The following is a 16977-nucleotide window of genomic DNA, read 5'->3' on the forward strand; positions in this document are numbered from 1 at the left end:
GAATCTTCAAGTAACAACATCATGAGTTAACCAGTACAAGTGGTAATCCTGTCAGTAGTTAGCAGGGCAACTCTGCTGAGTAAAGGAGATCTTCACAGTGTCTTTTTGTGCCATTTTGTGGCTCTGAATTGAATGTGATTGCTCAGATACAGGGCTTGGTAAACTAAGCATTGACATTAAAGCTTAAGATATGCTTTTATGTCTTTAATTTACCATTTTCTGACTTGATGTACTTTCACAAATTGAAAGAGTTCATGGAGATGCTATTAGGAAATGCATCAAACCTGGAAAAGTCATTAGGTGAACATCAGAACAAAAAAGAAAGTGCAAATGAAGGAGTAGAAAGCACTGACCTTCCAAAAGGCAAAATCTGATCTAGCACAAGATGTACAGGTTATAGTTAGAGCGTTGACAGTCAATACTTCAAGCATGCTCAAAGGCAAACTTAGGTCATCATTAAATCTGTGGGATAAACAACCTACGCGATTGCCAGCTCCCTTTCAGATCCAAACTGAGCAGTTTCAAGTTTAGGTGGTTAACTCCTAAGTGACACTTCAAAGTATGCAGGGAGCAGAAATAAAGTTAGTAGGTGTAACTCAGTACATGTGTTCAAGAGAGTGAAAAAGCAGTACTTGAGTACTTATGTAGTCTTTTATAATGCAAACCGGACCTCTTTTCCTGTTAAAGAAAAGCACTGGCAGGCTCTAAAGAAAATGCCGTCAGTCTTTCTCAGCAGTGAGGAAGGTGACTGTTCCTCATATTACTCCTTTCCTGTACTTTTGATTCCCACTATCTATTTTTATACCTAGCTCTCTATTTCTATTGGTTCCCTGCCACTGTTTGGTGCTTAGCTTCCTACTTTATCTGTGGTGTATAGACAAAAATAAAGGGAAAAGGAGATATCAGCATCCCTAATCAGCATCATTTTGGAAGACAGTAAATTTCTTGTGTATCCAGAGGACAAATGCAGAAGTCCTTGGGTGCTGAGGGGAAATAAGGATGGAAAATCAACATAAAGTGGAAGATCAAGGCAAAAATGAAAAAGGCAAGAGGATTGACTGGAAATTGAGTAGAAAATAACCGAATGGACTAGAGGTTGAAGTTGGAAAGAGGAGAATATTCAGTGGAAAAAGGCAAGATGGTGAAAAGTATGAAATCAAAATGAAAAATAAAAAAAGGGGAGGGGGGGGAGAATAGTATAAACAAAAGATGGAAAGTTGAAGTTAAGCTGTGGCTAGTGATAGGGGAAAAAAGGCCTACACACATGCAGAACAAATAGTTAAGAAAGGAAATAGATAAAGTGGAAAGGAAAAATACGATGGCTTTAAGAGTCAGACTGTGAATTTAGAGTTATTTATAGCTGCCAGTCCAACTTGGATGTCCATTGAGGAGAGCTTGGGAGCCATTAGTAGTGACTCGAACTGATAGGACCATCCAAGTCTAGTAGAAGATCTCCTTTAATAGGATAAATCAATCTTTGAGTAACTTTGTGCCAGAATGAACCTGTTCCTCAGAAATATGACTTACTGACAGATATATGCATGACATTGGAAAAGTCAGAAAATCTTCCAGGAGAGCTGATTTCCAGAGGGAGATGGAAAATAGGTCCTTCAGTTTTGAGATCTTCTCAGAGGAACTGTAAAGTTAAAAAAAATACTAATATGCCTGAACATGAGAATGATAGTATGAAAAGCTTCATGTACAGGTATGAATGGGGTCAAGGACTATCTGGCTAATAGCTAAATTTTGTGGGTAGGATAGAAAAAAAGTAGCATAAGTAAAATTAAACTACAGCCACAGATCTCAGCATTTATGTATTAAAAATGTATATTAAAAATACAGCAAACAGTAAAAAGTGCTGTTGCACATATAATGATACTGGTTATGCATTTTCTGTGGCAAAGGATCATCAGGTTCTGGTACAAAGAGCATGAAATGGCAGGACTCCTGCTGTGAAAGTAGTTTAGTATCACTAACACGTATGTGTATAAGAAGTAACACAAAAGTTATAAAACATTGGAACTAGTTCTATTGTGAATTATATCCCAAGGTGGCTTGGTATAAGGTTAATGAAACTTCTTGGAGCACAAAGAGGTTTCTACCATCTTCTCATTTCCAAGTGAGTACCTCGGGTGTTAGGATACAGAATGACACCTCATATTGCTGTTCTCTTTGACCAAAAATGGCACAGGTTCTTGAAGCCTTTGAATAAGAATGTAGAAGGCTTATGATGAAGGCACTTTTGGGGAGGTGAGGAAAGAAGTTCGAACTCTCAAAGCATAAAGTGAAATTGAGTCTTCAGTTTCTGGGCAATTGCTCTGACACATTCATATACAGTTGCAGGAGAAGGTACAGTTACCTTCTAACTTTATCCCAGTTCTCAGACTCTACAGAAGGGGATGCAACGTGTGAATAGAACCATGGGGTAAGGCAGTAGCCAGACCTAGGGAAACAAATGAAGTTATCATTTGGAAGTGGTTTGTTTGACTAGAGTGTGACTCTCAACCACTTCATTGGGCTGAAATCTAGTGGCAGTTGCTTGTGCTGAAGAATCACAATGCATAGAAGAGAGACAAAGACAGGCTCTGAAGAGAGACGATGGTAGTAAAGGAAATACACTGACTAAAACCTTCAAGAAAATATTGGCAGAAGAAGTAGCACTGACAAGCTCTGTGATCACTTTAGAAATGTGAAATATATTTTGTGGATGTCCAAGTTAATGTCCTTCCGTTTAGAATGGCACACTGTGACATTGTAGTCAATAAATAACTGAAAGGATTTTTAAGTCATCAGAAAAATATAGCAGAAGACAAACAGAATGAGTCAGAGATCTGTCCTTAAATTTTAGACTGGAAGTGAGAAACAAGTGTACACTGATGATCAGGAGAAAAGATGTATTTTCTACATATCTTTGTTATAGATGGTTTGTGTGAATTGAGGTTTGCAACACTCACCATACCCCAACCCACCACCTCTTTTTCTTTACATGCTGTTTTCTAGAATAACAGGAAGCACAGAACTGCAAAGAAATTGTGACCTAAATACTAACAGGATTTTTTTCTGGCTGTTTAGCAGCCTTGGTTCCCATAACAGCAATGTTTTAAATAGTATGGCTTCAGATGTTTGAGTTACAAAAAGAAATTCTCATCAGTTAGATTCATACCAATGTGAAAAATGGATTTAGGAAAAGATGTGAAAGAATGGAGCCAATCCAACTGAGCAATATGGCATGAGACCTACTTATAAGAGGCAAGTTGCATGTGAAAAGATGACATGTCAACAAGTAATTCAAGTGTGTAAGACAACTTGAACATAAGAGCAAAGAAGTTGAATGTAGAAACAAGAAGTTTGCATGACCTCAGAGAGGCATTTTGCAGTATTTTTAGGAAGAGGGAGAATTGCACATCGTCAGAAAATCCCTTAGAGAGAATGCAGACCATATACTGAGAGATATCTGATTCAGTTGCAGAGCTCTGTTTAAGGGGTTGCTCAGTGGCCCCGTTCTGACTGCAGAACCCACTGTCTCATATTTTGGGATCTCTGAGCTTGTATTGCTGAATGAAGACTGATGGAAGCTTGTCAAGCAGGGAGCTGCTGTAGGGTATGAATCACTTTCACTCCTGCCTTTGCATTGCATTATCATCTCTAGGTAGTATCTTCCTGGTGAGGTAGTATTTGAGACATGGGGAGTCACGAGAACCAATAGTGTACATATTCTTCAGAGAAAAGTGGAGAGGGGGCTGTGGCTGAAGTAAGTAGGGTGCAGAAGAATGCAGCAATCTCAAGAGTGAAATGAAAGATGGGTGGGGTTGGACTGAAGAAGTAGCATGAGCATCCCCAGAAATTACCAAGATATATTATCTATGAGTCGCATAGACCCATAGACTAGAAAATGGTGCTACAGTCCACCATTTCACTGGAAAAAAACCCTGTATGTAAGAAAATCCACGAATTTGAGTCATTCTTCAGAGTTTACAGGTATTGTTTTCCACTGTGGTTGATGTAATCAGGTCTGTGACTGATGGATGTTCCTTTTCTGTGGACTTGATTTAATTCTAAGTAAGGCAGACAAATTGTAGGCACCACATGCAAGGAGGCACATAGAGAAAATGTAGTTTCTTCTAGAGAATGACGCCACTTCCTGGCTTGTTAACAGCTAAACTATATGGATTCTCTAGACTTGTCTCCATATTTTTTTGTACACTTTTATCAGTAGGCAGAAATGGTGTGAGCATTTATGTGGTATACAAGCAATCTCATTGCTGCCAAAAACTTACATGCTGTCAAGAAAACATGCAAAAATCTAGACCCTGATCCTTGGAGCTGGTTCCTTCTTACCAGTTCAGAAGGAGCTACATGGTGACGCCGAGTTGCTGAGTATCATGTTTAAGTGATGTGAGTTACTGAAGGTGAAATTAGTTACAAAGAAGCAAAATGTCTTTTTATATGTTGAAATACCTTGGGGTTCTTCAGTTAACATGTTGTATTTTCACTTCTTCCTGTTCTCTAATATGTTTTTCTTCTTCCTTTTGCTGTCTAAGACTCAAAAATAGCCAGAGGAAGGACTCTGCAGTGTTCTGCAATGAAGCAAATTGAACATAGGTTTATTGCTGCTCAAGCAAATTTAGGTGATTCTAGTTACAATGTTATATAAAAGCATTGCTTGTACAGGTGTAATTTGAAATGAATGAACCTTTCAAGGCTGTAAATACCTACAGAACTATATCTGTGTATGATTGTATCACTGCCAAGGGAAATATCTGCACAGAAATATTTCTGTGGCACTGCATTAGACTGCTACTAATTCAGGCATATCTATATGTAGAACTGTTTGAAGGAAGGCTTGCATAGGAATGTGAGGACTTTTCATACTAAAAGATTTATGTTGCTGCGACTTCTAGCATAGATATGTATCAATATCCTGGTATATTCTTGATTTTCTTCTGCAGGACTTGATAAAGTCAGTATATTCTTTGCTACACCAGTATGTTTGTACTCATATGAAAGGACTCATACCGTTTAATTCAACCAAGCTAATTAAAGTGGTGTGATTTTGTATGTCAGCAAAGCCCAGTAGGCCTGCGTATATAGATAGTCTGTACAAGCAGTATTCAGTCTCTTCAGGGGTTATCAGATTTATCAGCAAATGGGTCGTTGGGCTTGGTAGGTTTTATCAGCTGGTTTTGCTGCAAGGACAGATTCTGATTCTCTTACTCATGTGCTTTGTTCTGAACCCACTGGGTACCTTTTTATTGAGTGAGCTTTGAAGGTGTTTCAGATGTGATGCTTAGATGAAATTTCAAGAAATTACTGGACAACAAAACTCTGGGGAAAGACGAAAGCAAGAAAAGCCCCTAAGCCTCAATTCATTTAATACCGAAATTATGTTTTTCTGTGTTTCAATTTTGCCTTTCACTAGAAAAATCAATATCGCTACAGCCCAGATCCTGATGTATTTTCTTAATAGAAGTTTTTCTTGAATTAAAAATCAAGGCCTGCAGGACTGACTCAGCATTACCACTGAAGCTGAAGGAAATAACTAAAATTATTGTGGCCATGGTTGAATTTTATAGAGATGTAAAGAGACTCAGGGAACATTTGCTCAGAACAGAGCAAGTTTCAGTATATCACTTATAAACAGTGTAGTCAGCATAAACTGTATAGGGCTACTGTTCAGAGAAAGACTTTTACATTTGTACAGTGTTACTGTAAAAAGCCAAGCTACAGTATTAGTTTGTAAAATGAAAATCAGAGCACCTATTTATTTGATTGGTGCTCTAAAACTTACACAAAGGCAAGAAGCTGACAACCTAGGGTTTACAATTCTGAAATTAGAAGACAAGTTTTCTAAGAACCTGAGGTTTAGAAACATGTTTGATAGGAATGAAAATGTTACGGAATATGCTTGAGAATATGTTGAAGAATTACTTGTGTGTATGTTATCTCTCTTCAGTTCTACATTCTATGGTGTTTTGCAAAACTTTGGATGTGCACAGTCTTAGCTGTCCACAGAGAGACAGTGAAGAAGATGAACCTAGGTAGGATGTGAATAGTGAGGTGGGCCGAGATTTGAGAGTTCACCAGCCTTTCCTTGCTGGGGAACCCACCTGGAATGTTCTAGAGCACAACCTGGATCAGAAGTAACTCACTGGGGTCTAGGAACAGTGGGAAAGATTCCTCACTGAAGTAAAAACCTCTGGATGTGATATTGCTGTCATTCCCACACTGTAAGTAAAATAAACTTATGGCTAAGAAGGTGTTGCCTACAGAGATGAGCTTTGTTTTCTCACCACCTCTTTGAGTCGGCATTGTCTGTTCCCAGGAAAGTCTCTACCAACGTGTTGCCAATGTTGCTGTGGTTTTGTGCCCTTTATTGGTGTGGTGTGTGTTTGTTAGAGGACTCTGTGGATGTACACACGGGAGGTGTGGGGCAGAGATGACCTGTGGACTGTCTGAATGAAACCACTATGATTCTCTGGAAAACTGAGGGTGTGCCCCCTCTGGCTTCTGTTTCATGTGTTGGCTGCAAGTTTTTTGGACACAGCTGCATAGTCCATGTATATTAGTGTTTCTATAGCTGCTTTTTTATAGCAGGGTAGCTTTGGTGCGTTGATTGGTTTGTGAGGCTACTTGGGCATTTTATTCTGAATCTGTGAATATTGGGTAGCTAGCCAAAAATTTGAAGCTGATTTCTTTTAAAAAGTGTTTGGCTCCAGTTTAGACAACTGGATTAAATGGGCAGTTTTCCAGGTGTTCTAGGCACTTGGCATCTCTATCTGTCTTTCTTGGTCTGCACAGACCTTTATCTTAGTTTAAAAGATAAGCAGGGTTGGGTGGTTCTCCAGCAGTATTTGCAGACTTTGGGGATACTGGACACATTAGAATAACTATGAGGGTAAATATTAGGGATGCAAAAATTGGATGAGAAATAAATAAACCCGTCAGCCAAAACATAAATGGGGTAATCCTTTTCTTACTCTTTTCTCTTCTGATAATGGTGGCCACTGGTAAGTGCTGATAGACTGGTAATCATTCTCAGCAGTGCTGAGTCAGGATTAGGGCAGTTGTTCTCTGGGGCTTGTACATCAGGTGTGTTATAGTAAAAACTTTGGGGATTTATAGCATAAGGTTGTGCTCTGAAAAGTCATTCCATGTGGTGAGGGGTGCCCACGCTCACAAAGGGCAATGAAAGAGGTTTTAGCTGAATGTTGGGATCTCCACCTCCCTTGATAGACCAGCCCAATCCAGAGAGGATTCACTGGACACTCCAAAAGACTTTATGGGTTAAGCAGGGCAAAAAAAACCAGGGAAAGAAATACTAGCAGAGAAGCAGTTTCTGCAGTGGATAATAGGTGCAACATCATTGCACCCCTGAAGGACTCTGTTCTGTAGTTTGTCTTACTAAATATGTCAGCTTAGTGACATAGATGTTGTATGAATGAATGAATGCTTAAGTTTATTGTCTTTGCTGGGATTTGTGGCATTGGGGTAAAACTCATTGCAGCTGCAGCACCTTCACCTTGCTGCTGAGTTTGTTCAACTGTGTGGCCCTGGTTTTTGCCAATCCTCCATCACAAAGGCAGAGGAGTTAAAAACTGTAACTGGAAAACAGACCATGTTCTATCTTCTCTCTAGCTGCACTTGATCCCCTTGAGCCTATGTATTGCATTGGATGAGGAACTGAAGCCCACTTTAAATGCTCATAACTCATGGGTGTGACTCGCAGAATTCTACCAAGCGAGTGGGGTAGGAAGTGGAAGCGAGGTGGGGGGCATGCAGAGGTTGAGCAGAGGGACGGTGCTGCAGCAAGGATGAATCTCCGAGGGAGCAGAGGGGCAGGTCTCCAAGAAAGAGGTCGTCATACGTACTGCAGCAACACACAGACGGCACCAGACCTGGCTGGAGGCCCGTTTTTTTTCGGAGCCCTGCGCTGATTTAACCCTCCCAAGCGGATGTACTTTAGTGCTGCAGCAGCAGGTCCAGAAGTGCGTGCGGTTTGCGGCTTTTCCCCCGCTCCTCCCCGCGTCCCCGAAGCTTCAGCAGCGAAACCGGGGCGGAGACGAGCGGCGGCAGCGGCACGGGAGACGCCCTCTCCCCGGCTCGGCAGCGAGATTCCTCGGCCGCCGGGAGCAAGGGGCCCGGCTCACGGAGGGGCGGCAACACGTGGGTGAGGGGGTGCGGCGGGGCAGGCGGCGAGGGACCCGGGGCCGAGAGCGGGGCGGGGGGCGGCTCCGCCCGCAGCCGTGTCGCTGTTCCCTACTCAGGTACTGAACTGGAGTCAGCCTCGGCTTAGCGGCCTCCCCCGCCTCCTCCCGCGCAGCAGCTGGACCAAGAGAAAGCGGATCCGGCAAGTCCCGGTCCCTCCTCCTTCCTCCTCCTCCCTCTCCTCCTCCTGGGAGCCGCCGTCTCAGGCAGCCGGAGAGCATGGACCGGGCAGCGGCGGAGCCGGAGGCGGCCGGCGGCTGCTGCTTGCCGCTTCCATGAGGCGACCGGGCGGCGGCGGGGAGTGAGGCCGGGCCAGGGAGTGAGGCGGCTCTGGCAGCTTCCCCCTGGCACCTCCCCGCCCCGGCCATGGCGGCGGCTGCTCGGCGGAGCCGCGGCGGGGCGGTGGTGCTGGGCCTGCTGCTGCTGGGGCTGTGCGCCTGCCGGGCGGCAGGCGGGCCGCTCCGCTACTCAGTGCGGGAGGAGCTGCCTCACGGAGCCTTAGTGGGAAGCGTGGCGAGCGACCTGGGCGTAGATCCCCGGCGACTGGCGGCGAGGGGAGCGAGGCTTACTTCGGGCACCGGCCGGCAGTACCTGGAGCTGGAGCTGGGCCGCGGGGCACTGCTGGTGCGGGAGCGCATGGACCGCGAGGCTCTCTGCGAACTGAGCCCTACCTGCTTCCTTAGTCTGGAGCTGGTCATCGAGCAGCCCATTGAGGTGCACAACGTGGAGGTGGAAGTGCTGGACATCAATGACAACGCACCGTGCTTCCCCCGCCAGGATTACCGGCTGGAGATCAGTGAGTCTGCCGTGCCCGGGGCCCGCTTCCACATTGAGAGTGCTCAGGACCCTGATGTGGGCACCAACTCTGTGCAGAGCTACCAGCTCAGCCCCAATCGCCACTTTGCCCTGGACCTTAAAGGCTTCCAGAGTGGCAGCAAGCTCCTGGAGCTGGTGCTGCAGCAGCCACTGGACAGGGAGCAGAGTGCCCTGGAGCAGCTGGTGCTCACTGCTGTGGATGGTGGGGACCCCCCCAAGTCAGGTACAGCCCAGATATCTGTGCGTGTTGTGGATACCAATGATAACCCACCTACCTTTGACCGCTCCACCTACACTGTGAGCCTTCTGGAGAATGCCCTGCCTGGCACGCTGGTGGTCAAACTCAATGCCTCAGACCCTGATGAGGGCTCCAATGGAGAAGTGATCTACTCCTTTGGCAGTTACACCCCACAGAAGGTAAGGCAGCTCTTTAGTGTGGACCCACACTCAGGGGAGGTGCGGGTTAATGGCACTTTGGACTACGAAGAAGCATCTTCCTATGAGATCTATGTGCAAGCTGCTGATCAGGGCCCTGTCTCTATGGCTGGACACTGTAAGGTGCTAGTCAACATTGTGGATGCCAATGATAATGCTCCTGAGGTGGTCCTGACTTCCCTGTACAGCCCAGTGCCAGAGGATGCAAAGGCAGGAACTGTGGTGGCTCTGATGAGTGTCACTGATCAGGACTCAGGGCTGAACAAGCAGGTGAGCCTACGTATTCCCCCCGGCCTCCCCTTCACACTGAACTCTTTCAAAAACTCCTACACCTTGGTCACCCAGGGCAATCTGGACCATGAGAAAGCAGCAGCCTACAATATCACAGTTACAGCTACAGACTCTGGGAACCCTCCTCTCTCCTCCCAGAAGGTTATCCGTGTGGAGATCTCAGACATTAATGACAATCCTCCACGATTTGAGGAACCTGTGTACTCAGTTTACATCCCTGAGAACAACCCCCTTGGAGCCTTTATGTGCACTATCAAAGCCACTGACCCAGACGTCGCTGAAAATGCCTATGTGACCTATTCTCTACTAGATGGGGAGATTGAAGGGCTACCTGTCAGTTCCTATGTTTCCATTAAATCTGATAGTGGTGACATGTATGCTGTCAGGTCCTTTGATTATGAGACACTAAGGGAATTCCAGGTGGTTGTCCAGGCTCAGGATGCTGGGATCCCATCACTGAGCAGCACTGTCACTGTCCACATCTACGTGGTGGATGAGAATGACCATGCTCCACAGATTCTGTATCCTACCTCAACCAACACTTCAGCAGCCTTGGAGATGATCCCACGCTCGGCATATGCTGGATATTTGGTAACCAAAATTATAGCCATTGATGGGGACTCAGGACAAAACGCCTGGTTGTTCTTCCACCTGGTGCAAACCTCAGATCCAGGTTTGTTCAGGGTAGAGCTCCATACTGGGGAGATTAGGACTACTCGCAAACTGGGGGAAGACAGCACACCTACTTTCAACCTCACAGTGGAGGTGAGAGACAATGGAGAACCACCGATGTCCTCATCAGTAGCCATCACTGTTGCTGTGGTGGACAGAGTTTCCAAAATCATCCCTGATAAAAGAAGGCACTTAAAAAGTCCAAGCAATTACTCAGAGATCACTATTTATCTCATTATTGCTTTGAGCGCCATCTCCTTTGTTTTCCTTTTCACAATCATTGGGCTTACTGTTATCAAGTGCTACAGATACAGCCTGTATGGGGACTCCTGCTGCGGAGGGTTCTGTGGGGTCAGAGAACGGTCCCCTGCTGAATTATACAAGCAGGCCAACAACAACATCGATGCTAGGTTGCCTCATGGTTTGAAAGTACAGCCCCATTTCATTGAAGTGAGGGGCAATGGGTCTCTCACTAAGACCTACTGCTATAAGGCATGCCTAACAGCGGGCTCGGGAAGTGACACTTTTATGTTTTACAATACCTGTGGCCCAACAGGAACTACTGGTCCCTCTGCAGTCATGACTGAGAGGCATCTGACAGGACAGAGTGGGCAGAGCGCACAAAACCTGATCATACTTAAAAATGACTCCATTACGCCTAACGAGGTGAGGCTACATTGATAAATGGTCAGCATAGTGCTCTGAGCAAATCTGTACTTAAGCAGAGGTTCAAACTGGAAAACTCTAAAGTGTATTCCCTTCGGGGCTCACTCACTCAGAGCTGTGAAATATGGTTCTAATGAATCTAATCTGTGCAATACATTTTGTTTGTAGGTAAATAGTGGGACTTTCAGGGTCTGTTTCGTAAGTTCAGTATGTACATCTGTTTGAGATTCACTTCATTTTCGCAGTGTATGCTGTACACAGTACTGCCTCTCTTTTCTTTTACAGATCTAAGATTGCCTGCAGCCATAGTGCTAGAGAATAACACATGTGGTCTTAAATTTTGGATGTTGAAACTAATGTTGCAGGAAAACATAAATTAAGAAAATGTGATTAGGCTGGAAATCAATAGATTATGTCAGTTATGGATGTTTTCTGCTTCAGTGGTTTCATAACTAGACAAAGCTGTTGAATTTAGATCATTGCAATAACATACGATTTGTGTCCTAATATGGGCATGTTTTAGTTATCTGAAAACTGCAGTCCCTCCTTTGATAATGTTTGTTCTACCCAATGCCGCATTTCATGCTTTCTGGGCAGTGACAAGCCAGTGACATCTTTGTGGAGAATTATGGCAAGTTCCTGTCATTATGTTACAGTGTGACAACTTCTAACCTGCTGGCTTGCTACTGAAAATTCTTGAATACCTATGGTTTGACCAGCAGCATATTAACCTTTTCAATATTTTCCCACAGTGAAGAATTAATGGTTGCTTTATGCCAGCATACAGGCAGTCTGCAGTCAGTGTGTGGTTTGCATGCTCTGTACAGTTTGCTTTCTACACATATTGGAACTAAACCCAGAAGCACTCACAAAAGAGACTAATTGTGATTCACAAAAGGAAAATCCTGTGATTACTGTGTGTTTGTGTCCTATGATTGTGGCAGGAATAAGATCAGTTTGTGCACTAATGTGTGCTGTGTTTCCAGATGTGGGAAATCTAGGGGAGTAACTGGTGGGATAGAAAGGAGCCTGGCTTCTGTGTTCTTGCCACAGAACTATAATTTATTTCTTTATATTTCTTTACCTATAAAGATGTTAGCATCTTTTTCAACTGTTTAGTTACACAAACATGCACAAATCTTAAGGACTAGTAAATCTTCCATAAAAATGCTTTTAAAGAGTAATGATTGTCCATTCAATATTAATCCATCTAAAATGTATGCAGCGTTTTTCGTAAATCGTGGTGGCAGGGTATTGGGGGTGTGTGTGTTATTTTTTCTTTTTCTATGCAATTTTTTCACCTTAAAATCTTTCTGAGTGCAACAAAATGCCTGGAATCTGTTTGATATAGGAGGGAATGTGAGACATACTGTGTAAGCATGTCTGCTAAAGAATTGAATGTGAACATACACCCTGCATCTGCTTTTCGGGGGGAAAAAGAGAAGCAATAATTGAAAATAGCTTCACTTTGGATGCAAAACGAGTAGGAAAGTAATTCAACAGACAGAATCCTATTGCATTTTGGGAATCACTCGATTGAATGCAATGAATTGGCAAGTTTTGAACACCAGTGCAGATCAGGCAGCTGTAGCAAAGGCAGCCTAAACTTGGAGTATAAAAGTAGAGAGATGTATAGCACAACAGAGCTGAAAGAGTAACCAATTATTCGAATAGGTCGGCATGATTGAAACAAAGGTGAAATTCTGACAAGTTCTGCTCATCACAAGTTGTTTTCTTAGGTCTGTGCTTCTTAAACTGTCCTGTGGTAGCACGTGCTATGAAGATGTAAAGCAGGTGTACATGAGAAAATGAGTGAATGTAATGGCATTCACTAATTACTAATTCCTAGTTAATTACATACTGTAAAATAATGTCTTTCACTTGTTTCAAACTCAGCACGTGCGTTGAAGCTGCCGTCCATTGCTTAGCAACACTGAATGATACTTTTTAAGAATAATGATCTTTGTATTAGCAGATCTTTGGAGAACTGTGGGGTTTTTTTCGTTAAAGTGGACTTTTAATCAGGCTTTAAAATCCATGTCTTCACCTGTGTAGCATAGCAACAAGCATAATTGCCCTTGCATTGATTTACAAAGTTCATTGCAGATGTGTATGTTACTTTTGGATAATGTGTATAGGTACCTTTTATTCCAGTTTTGGGAAATTGATCTTCTATTAGTTGCTCAATGATGAAGATGGGACCAGGTAAATGGGCTTTCTGTGTCTGCATACTGTATGCAGGGTTTCACAAAGGCTAATATTTTGTAAATGTCTTTGTAGCGAGAGAAAAATATTTCAGAGTTATTTGGGATAAATCTCAGTAACACTCAATGCAATAACATCTTAGTCCTTTGCATATTTATCAGTAAGGTCAAAGATGTTAATAATTACTTCACACTGAGTTGTGACTGACTTCATTGGGTCATTAGAAGGAAGCAGTGGAAGGGGGAATCTAGTGTATTAAGGTTAGGTAGGGAATTCTTTGTACCTGTTGAAGCACTGATTCCTGTGTTCTGACTTGTACTGCTAATGTTGTGGAGGTGGAACGGAAGCTTGTTTCTAAAAAACAGCCTGTACTTCTGCAGTAACTCTCCTCGCCTGTACGGTCAGTTGCAGGTTTATAAGAATCTCTCAAACCAAGTGTGTTTTGTAAAAGAAGTGTACTGATGTTTACAGTTGCACTGAAAACCTTAGAAATGGTTATTGCTCACAGGAACCTGGTGATAAGGATGAGAACACAGGGTTAATGGGTATCTCTCTCTCATCAGCTGGGTAACTGCTGCAGCTGAGCAGGCAGGCAACATACATAAAGAGCAAAATACTGTGGCTTTGTTGCTGGTCTGTGTGAGGTTTTGGGCAGCCTGGATTCCTGCCTTTTGAAAGAGGGGTGCATTCAGCTATGAAGAGGGTGTGTGAAGATGTGATTTTGCTACTGGGCACTGCTGCAGCAGAGATCTGTCATTTTCAGGAAAGGTTTTGGTGCTTTACTCTGGAGTCCTTTTTCTCATATGCCTGTGAAGATGCTGAGTGATGTCTGGGTAGCTTCTGGTCCTTAGTTTCTTTTCAACTCTCCTGTCTTGTTCTTATGTTCTGTACAGCTAAGCTCGTCCATTATGTCTTGCATCTCATGGCGATCTTTACCCTTTAATGCAGGGAATAACAATGAAGCCAACAGGCTTTAACGGGAGTTTTCTCTCCCAAGAGGCAGCCTGACACATTCCTAATGATGGGTGGGCTGCCTGGATACTTCATATAACTAGATATAAATGCTTCTAATTATACATTTCCTTGTACCCTTTTTTGTGTGGTGATACATCTGGCTGACAAAATACGATGTTTCATGTGATGTTCAGAAATAAATTTGCATGATGCTCTATGGACACTTTTCAGAAAGCATAACAAAAGCTGCACATCAGTGACAGTAACATTCAGGGGTTCATTGGAGTTTTACGGCTGTTTACTCCTGCCTCTTTCTCTGTATTTTGCACTTCAAAACAGGCTTGTTAAGCATACAGAAAAAAAACAACGCTTGAGGTGAACACATCTTGATAGTGCTTTAAAATGCAAGCATGTTTTGAAGTGTCTAAATCCAGTAAACCCACAGCATTGTCTGGAGCAGTCTTTCTAAGAGATTTCTCACAGAGGCTTTAAAGGTATTAAAGGTGGAATATCTTACAATCTCAGTTCAAGAACTTAAGCCTTTAAGAAATTCTCCAGCCCCCTGACATTGTAAAGGGTAACTATAAATGTTCTTTTGTTTAGTGGCAGTATCTGAACCTGTTTTGCCCTGTGCTTCAGCGCGGTCATGCTCTTGGTTAGATGCTTTCTGCTGTGCCAGCAGAAATTTGCATCCAATCTTAAGCAGAGGCGGTTTTCTTCTCTTGGCACTCATTAAAGGTACTTTACAGAAGCACTTGCCTTTTCCCTTCACCCTTGTTTTCTCAGTTAGGAATGGAAATAAACACTGCGGGGGCTAAAATCTTTGGATTTCTGAATTACACCCTTTTCCAGTTTCCAGTCTGGTTTCCTGTATAATAAATACATGTTAGGCCTATAAATAGTTTGTTCCCCACATCAGATTAATTCTAAACATTTACTGAAGAAAATCAGAAATAGAAGGCTCTGTTTCCCCACATCTGTCAGTAGTGACTCACTGGAAAACAGGCAGAGCTGCGTGCGGTCAGGGGTGCTAAAAGGCCTTTTATTATTGCTTCAAAGTGGATGTATTTGATAAATATACCTTATATCATTCTGTTGTGCATTTGTGTGGAAATAGGAATGGAGTGGGGTGTTTTTAGCAGTCTTGTCATCTGGTAACTGTTTGCAATATTTGATTCACTCTTCTCTACCTCTAGCAAGCCCTGTTTTAGCAGCTGCTGAAGTGAATGGCAGCCTTTGCATTGATTTGCATGACAGGACAACATTAACAGATTCTAGAAATTCCTCCTGTTCCAGGGACAAATCCTAACTGTGTTGAAGTGTCAGCTGAAAAAGAGAACTGAGCAAAATGTTTGTAACAATGTACTTTCAACTAAATTTATTCTCCATGAACCAATGCAATGATTATTAAGTTAACCCATTCTGTGCTATTTGAAAACAACTGTGTGAAATTTTGCATGAGCTTTTAGGTGGCTCCATTTTATATTACATTCACTTTGATTATCAGACTTTCTGGTAGGGTTGGTTGTTTATTACTAGTTACATAATGCTTGGGGTTGTGTGGGTGGCAGAATGATGACTAGAATGTTGGCATGAGGTGTTCAACTGGTGTGACGACAGCCACTTCTCTAGGTGTCTGGATAGATTTTGACTCATCTTGCAAGTATGATGATGTGTGCTGTTACTAAATCAGGAAAAGCAGGTGATGGGAGAAAGAGGAAATGATTAATTAGTTTTATGCTGGATTGTGTGACTTTACATCAACATGATGTGACATAGTAAGAGTACAGGGATATACAGCTGGGAAGCATCTGGAACACTTCAAAGTCAGTATTCCTCTGCAGGTTTCCTCTCTGTACTCATGCTTCCTGGCCAGCTGTGTCTTGTCCTAGTGGTGTTGATTTATGACACAGCTGCACTTCTCACAGCAAAGTCTGTGACGGGGCTTTGCAGAGGAGCCCATTGACAGCTCCTGGGCAAACTCCTGTCCCCTGGGACTGTGCTGAAGACACGTTTCTGCTTTGATTTGGGCCATGTCGTGTCATGGCACTGTGACTGTGTGCTGGGTGACAGCATGTGTCAAATGTGGCAGGTTTCAGTGGGTGGTCTGGTAAAGGTGGACTGTTCTTAACCAGAGACATAAGCCAACCCAATGAGGCAGACCATGAATGCCTGATGGGGGTATAAGAAGCAACATTGCTGTGTCTGATCTGGGAAAGAATATTGCTGAGCAGGTTTGCTGCCTCTGTTATGCTGTCACTTCTATTAGTGGCCGTGGTTTTTTGTCTTTCTTGCTCCTAATTGCCCAATGTTATTTAAAGCTGTATTGAAACAACTTTTGTCTTATGATACAGGATCTTAAAGAATTACAGTCTACAGTAGAACAAAAAGAGAAGCCAGTTACACTGACAAAATTGGAATTCCACCAGTTTTGCCAGTTGCAGGACATTAGCCTCTTGTAACACAAGTGTGGAACAAACGTGTATCTTGCTGAGGTCTAAAAGTTCTTAGCCTGCATTATCAGTGTGCACATGGTAAAACTGGATGTGAATAGGTCTGGACAAAGGCAGGCTGCTACCCAACTGCCTGCTCCTCCTGTTCTTCCTGTGAAGACCTGAAAAATTAGAGAAGTCCCAGATACTGAATTTTTCACAGTTAATAGCAACAACAACAAAACCCCACCCCCTCAAAGGTCTAAAAGTCAACTGTGGCAATAGATCTTTCCATCTCCAG

General features: G+C 43.2%; 1 protein-coding gene across 3 annotated transcripts in view; it reads left to right on the forward strand.

Moving 5' to 3' along the window:
* The window catches only part of LOC308225918 (protocadherin alpha-C2-like), a gene marked incomplete at both ends in the record, with an annotated part of 89033 nt that overhangs the window by 37366 nt on the left and 34690 nt on the right, over positions 1 to 16977 (forward strand). Inside the window, one exon of one of the 3 annotated variants that reach the window (XM_080627149.1) lies at positions 8572 to 11085. The exons of the other annotated variants lie outside the window; for them this stretch is intronic. Coding sequence (XP_080483275.1) covers positions 8572 to 11085 — 2514 coding nt within the window. Of the gene's footprint in view, positions 1 to 8571; positions 11086 to 16977 lie in introns of those variants that run through there. 3 annotated transcript variants of the gene reach the window in all.

The sequence above is a fragment of the Psittacula echo genome, assembly GCF_963264785.1.
Source record: "Psittacula echo genome assembly, chromosome: 11".
NCBI classification, from domain to species: Eukaryota; Metazoa; Chordata; class Aves; order Psittaciformes; family Psittacidae; genus Psittacula; species Psittacula echo.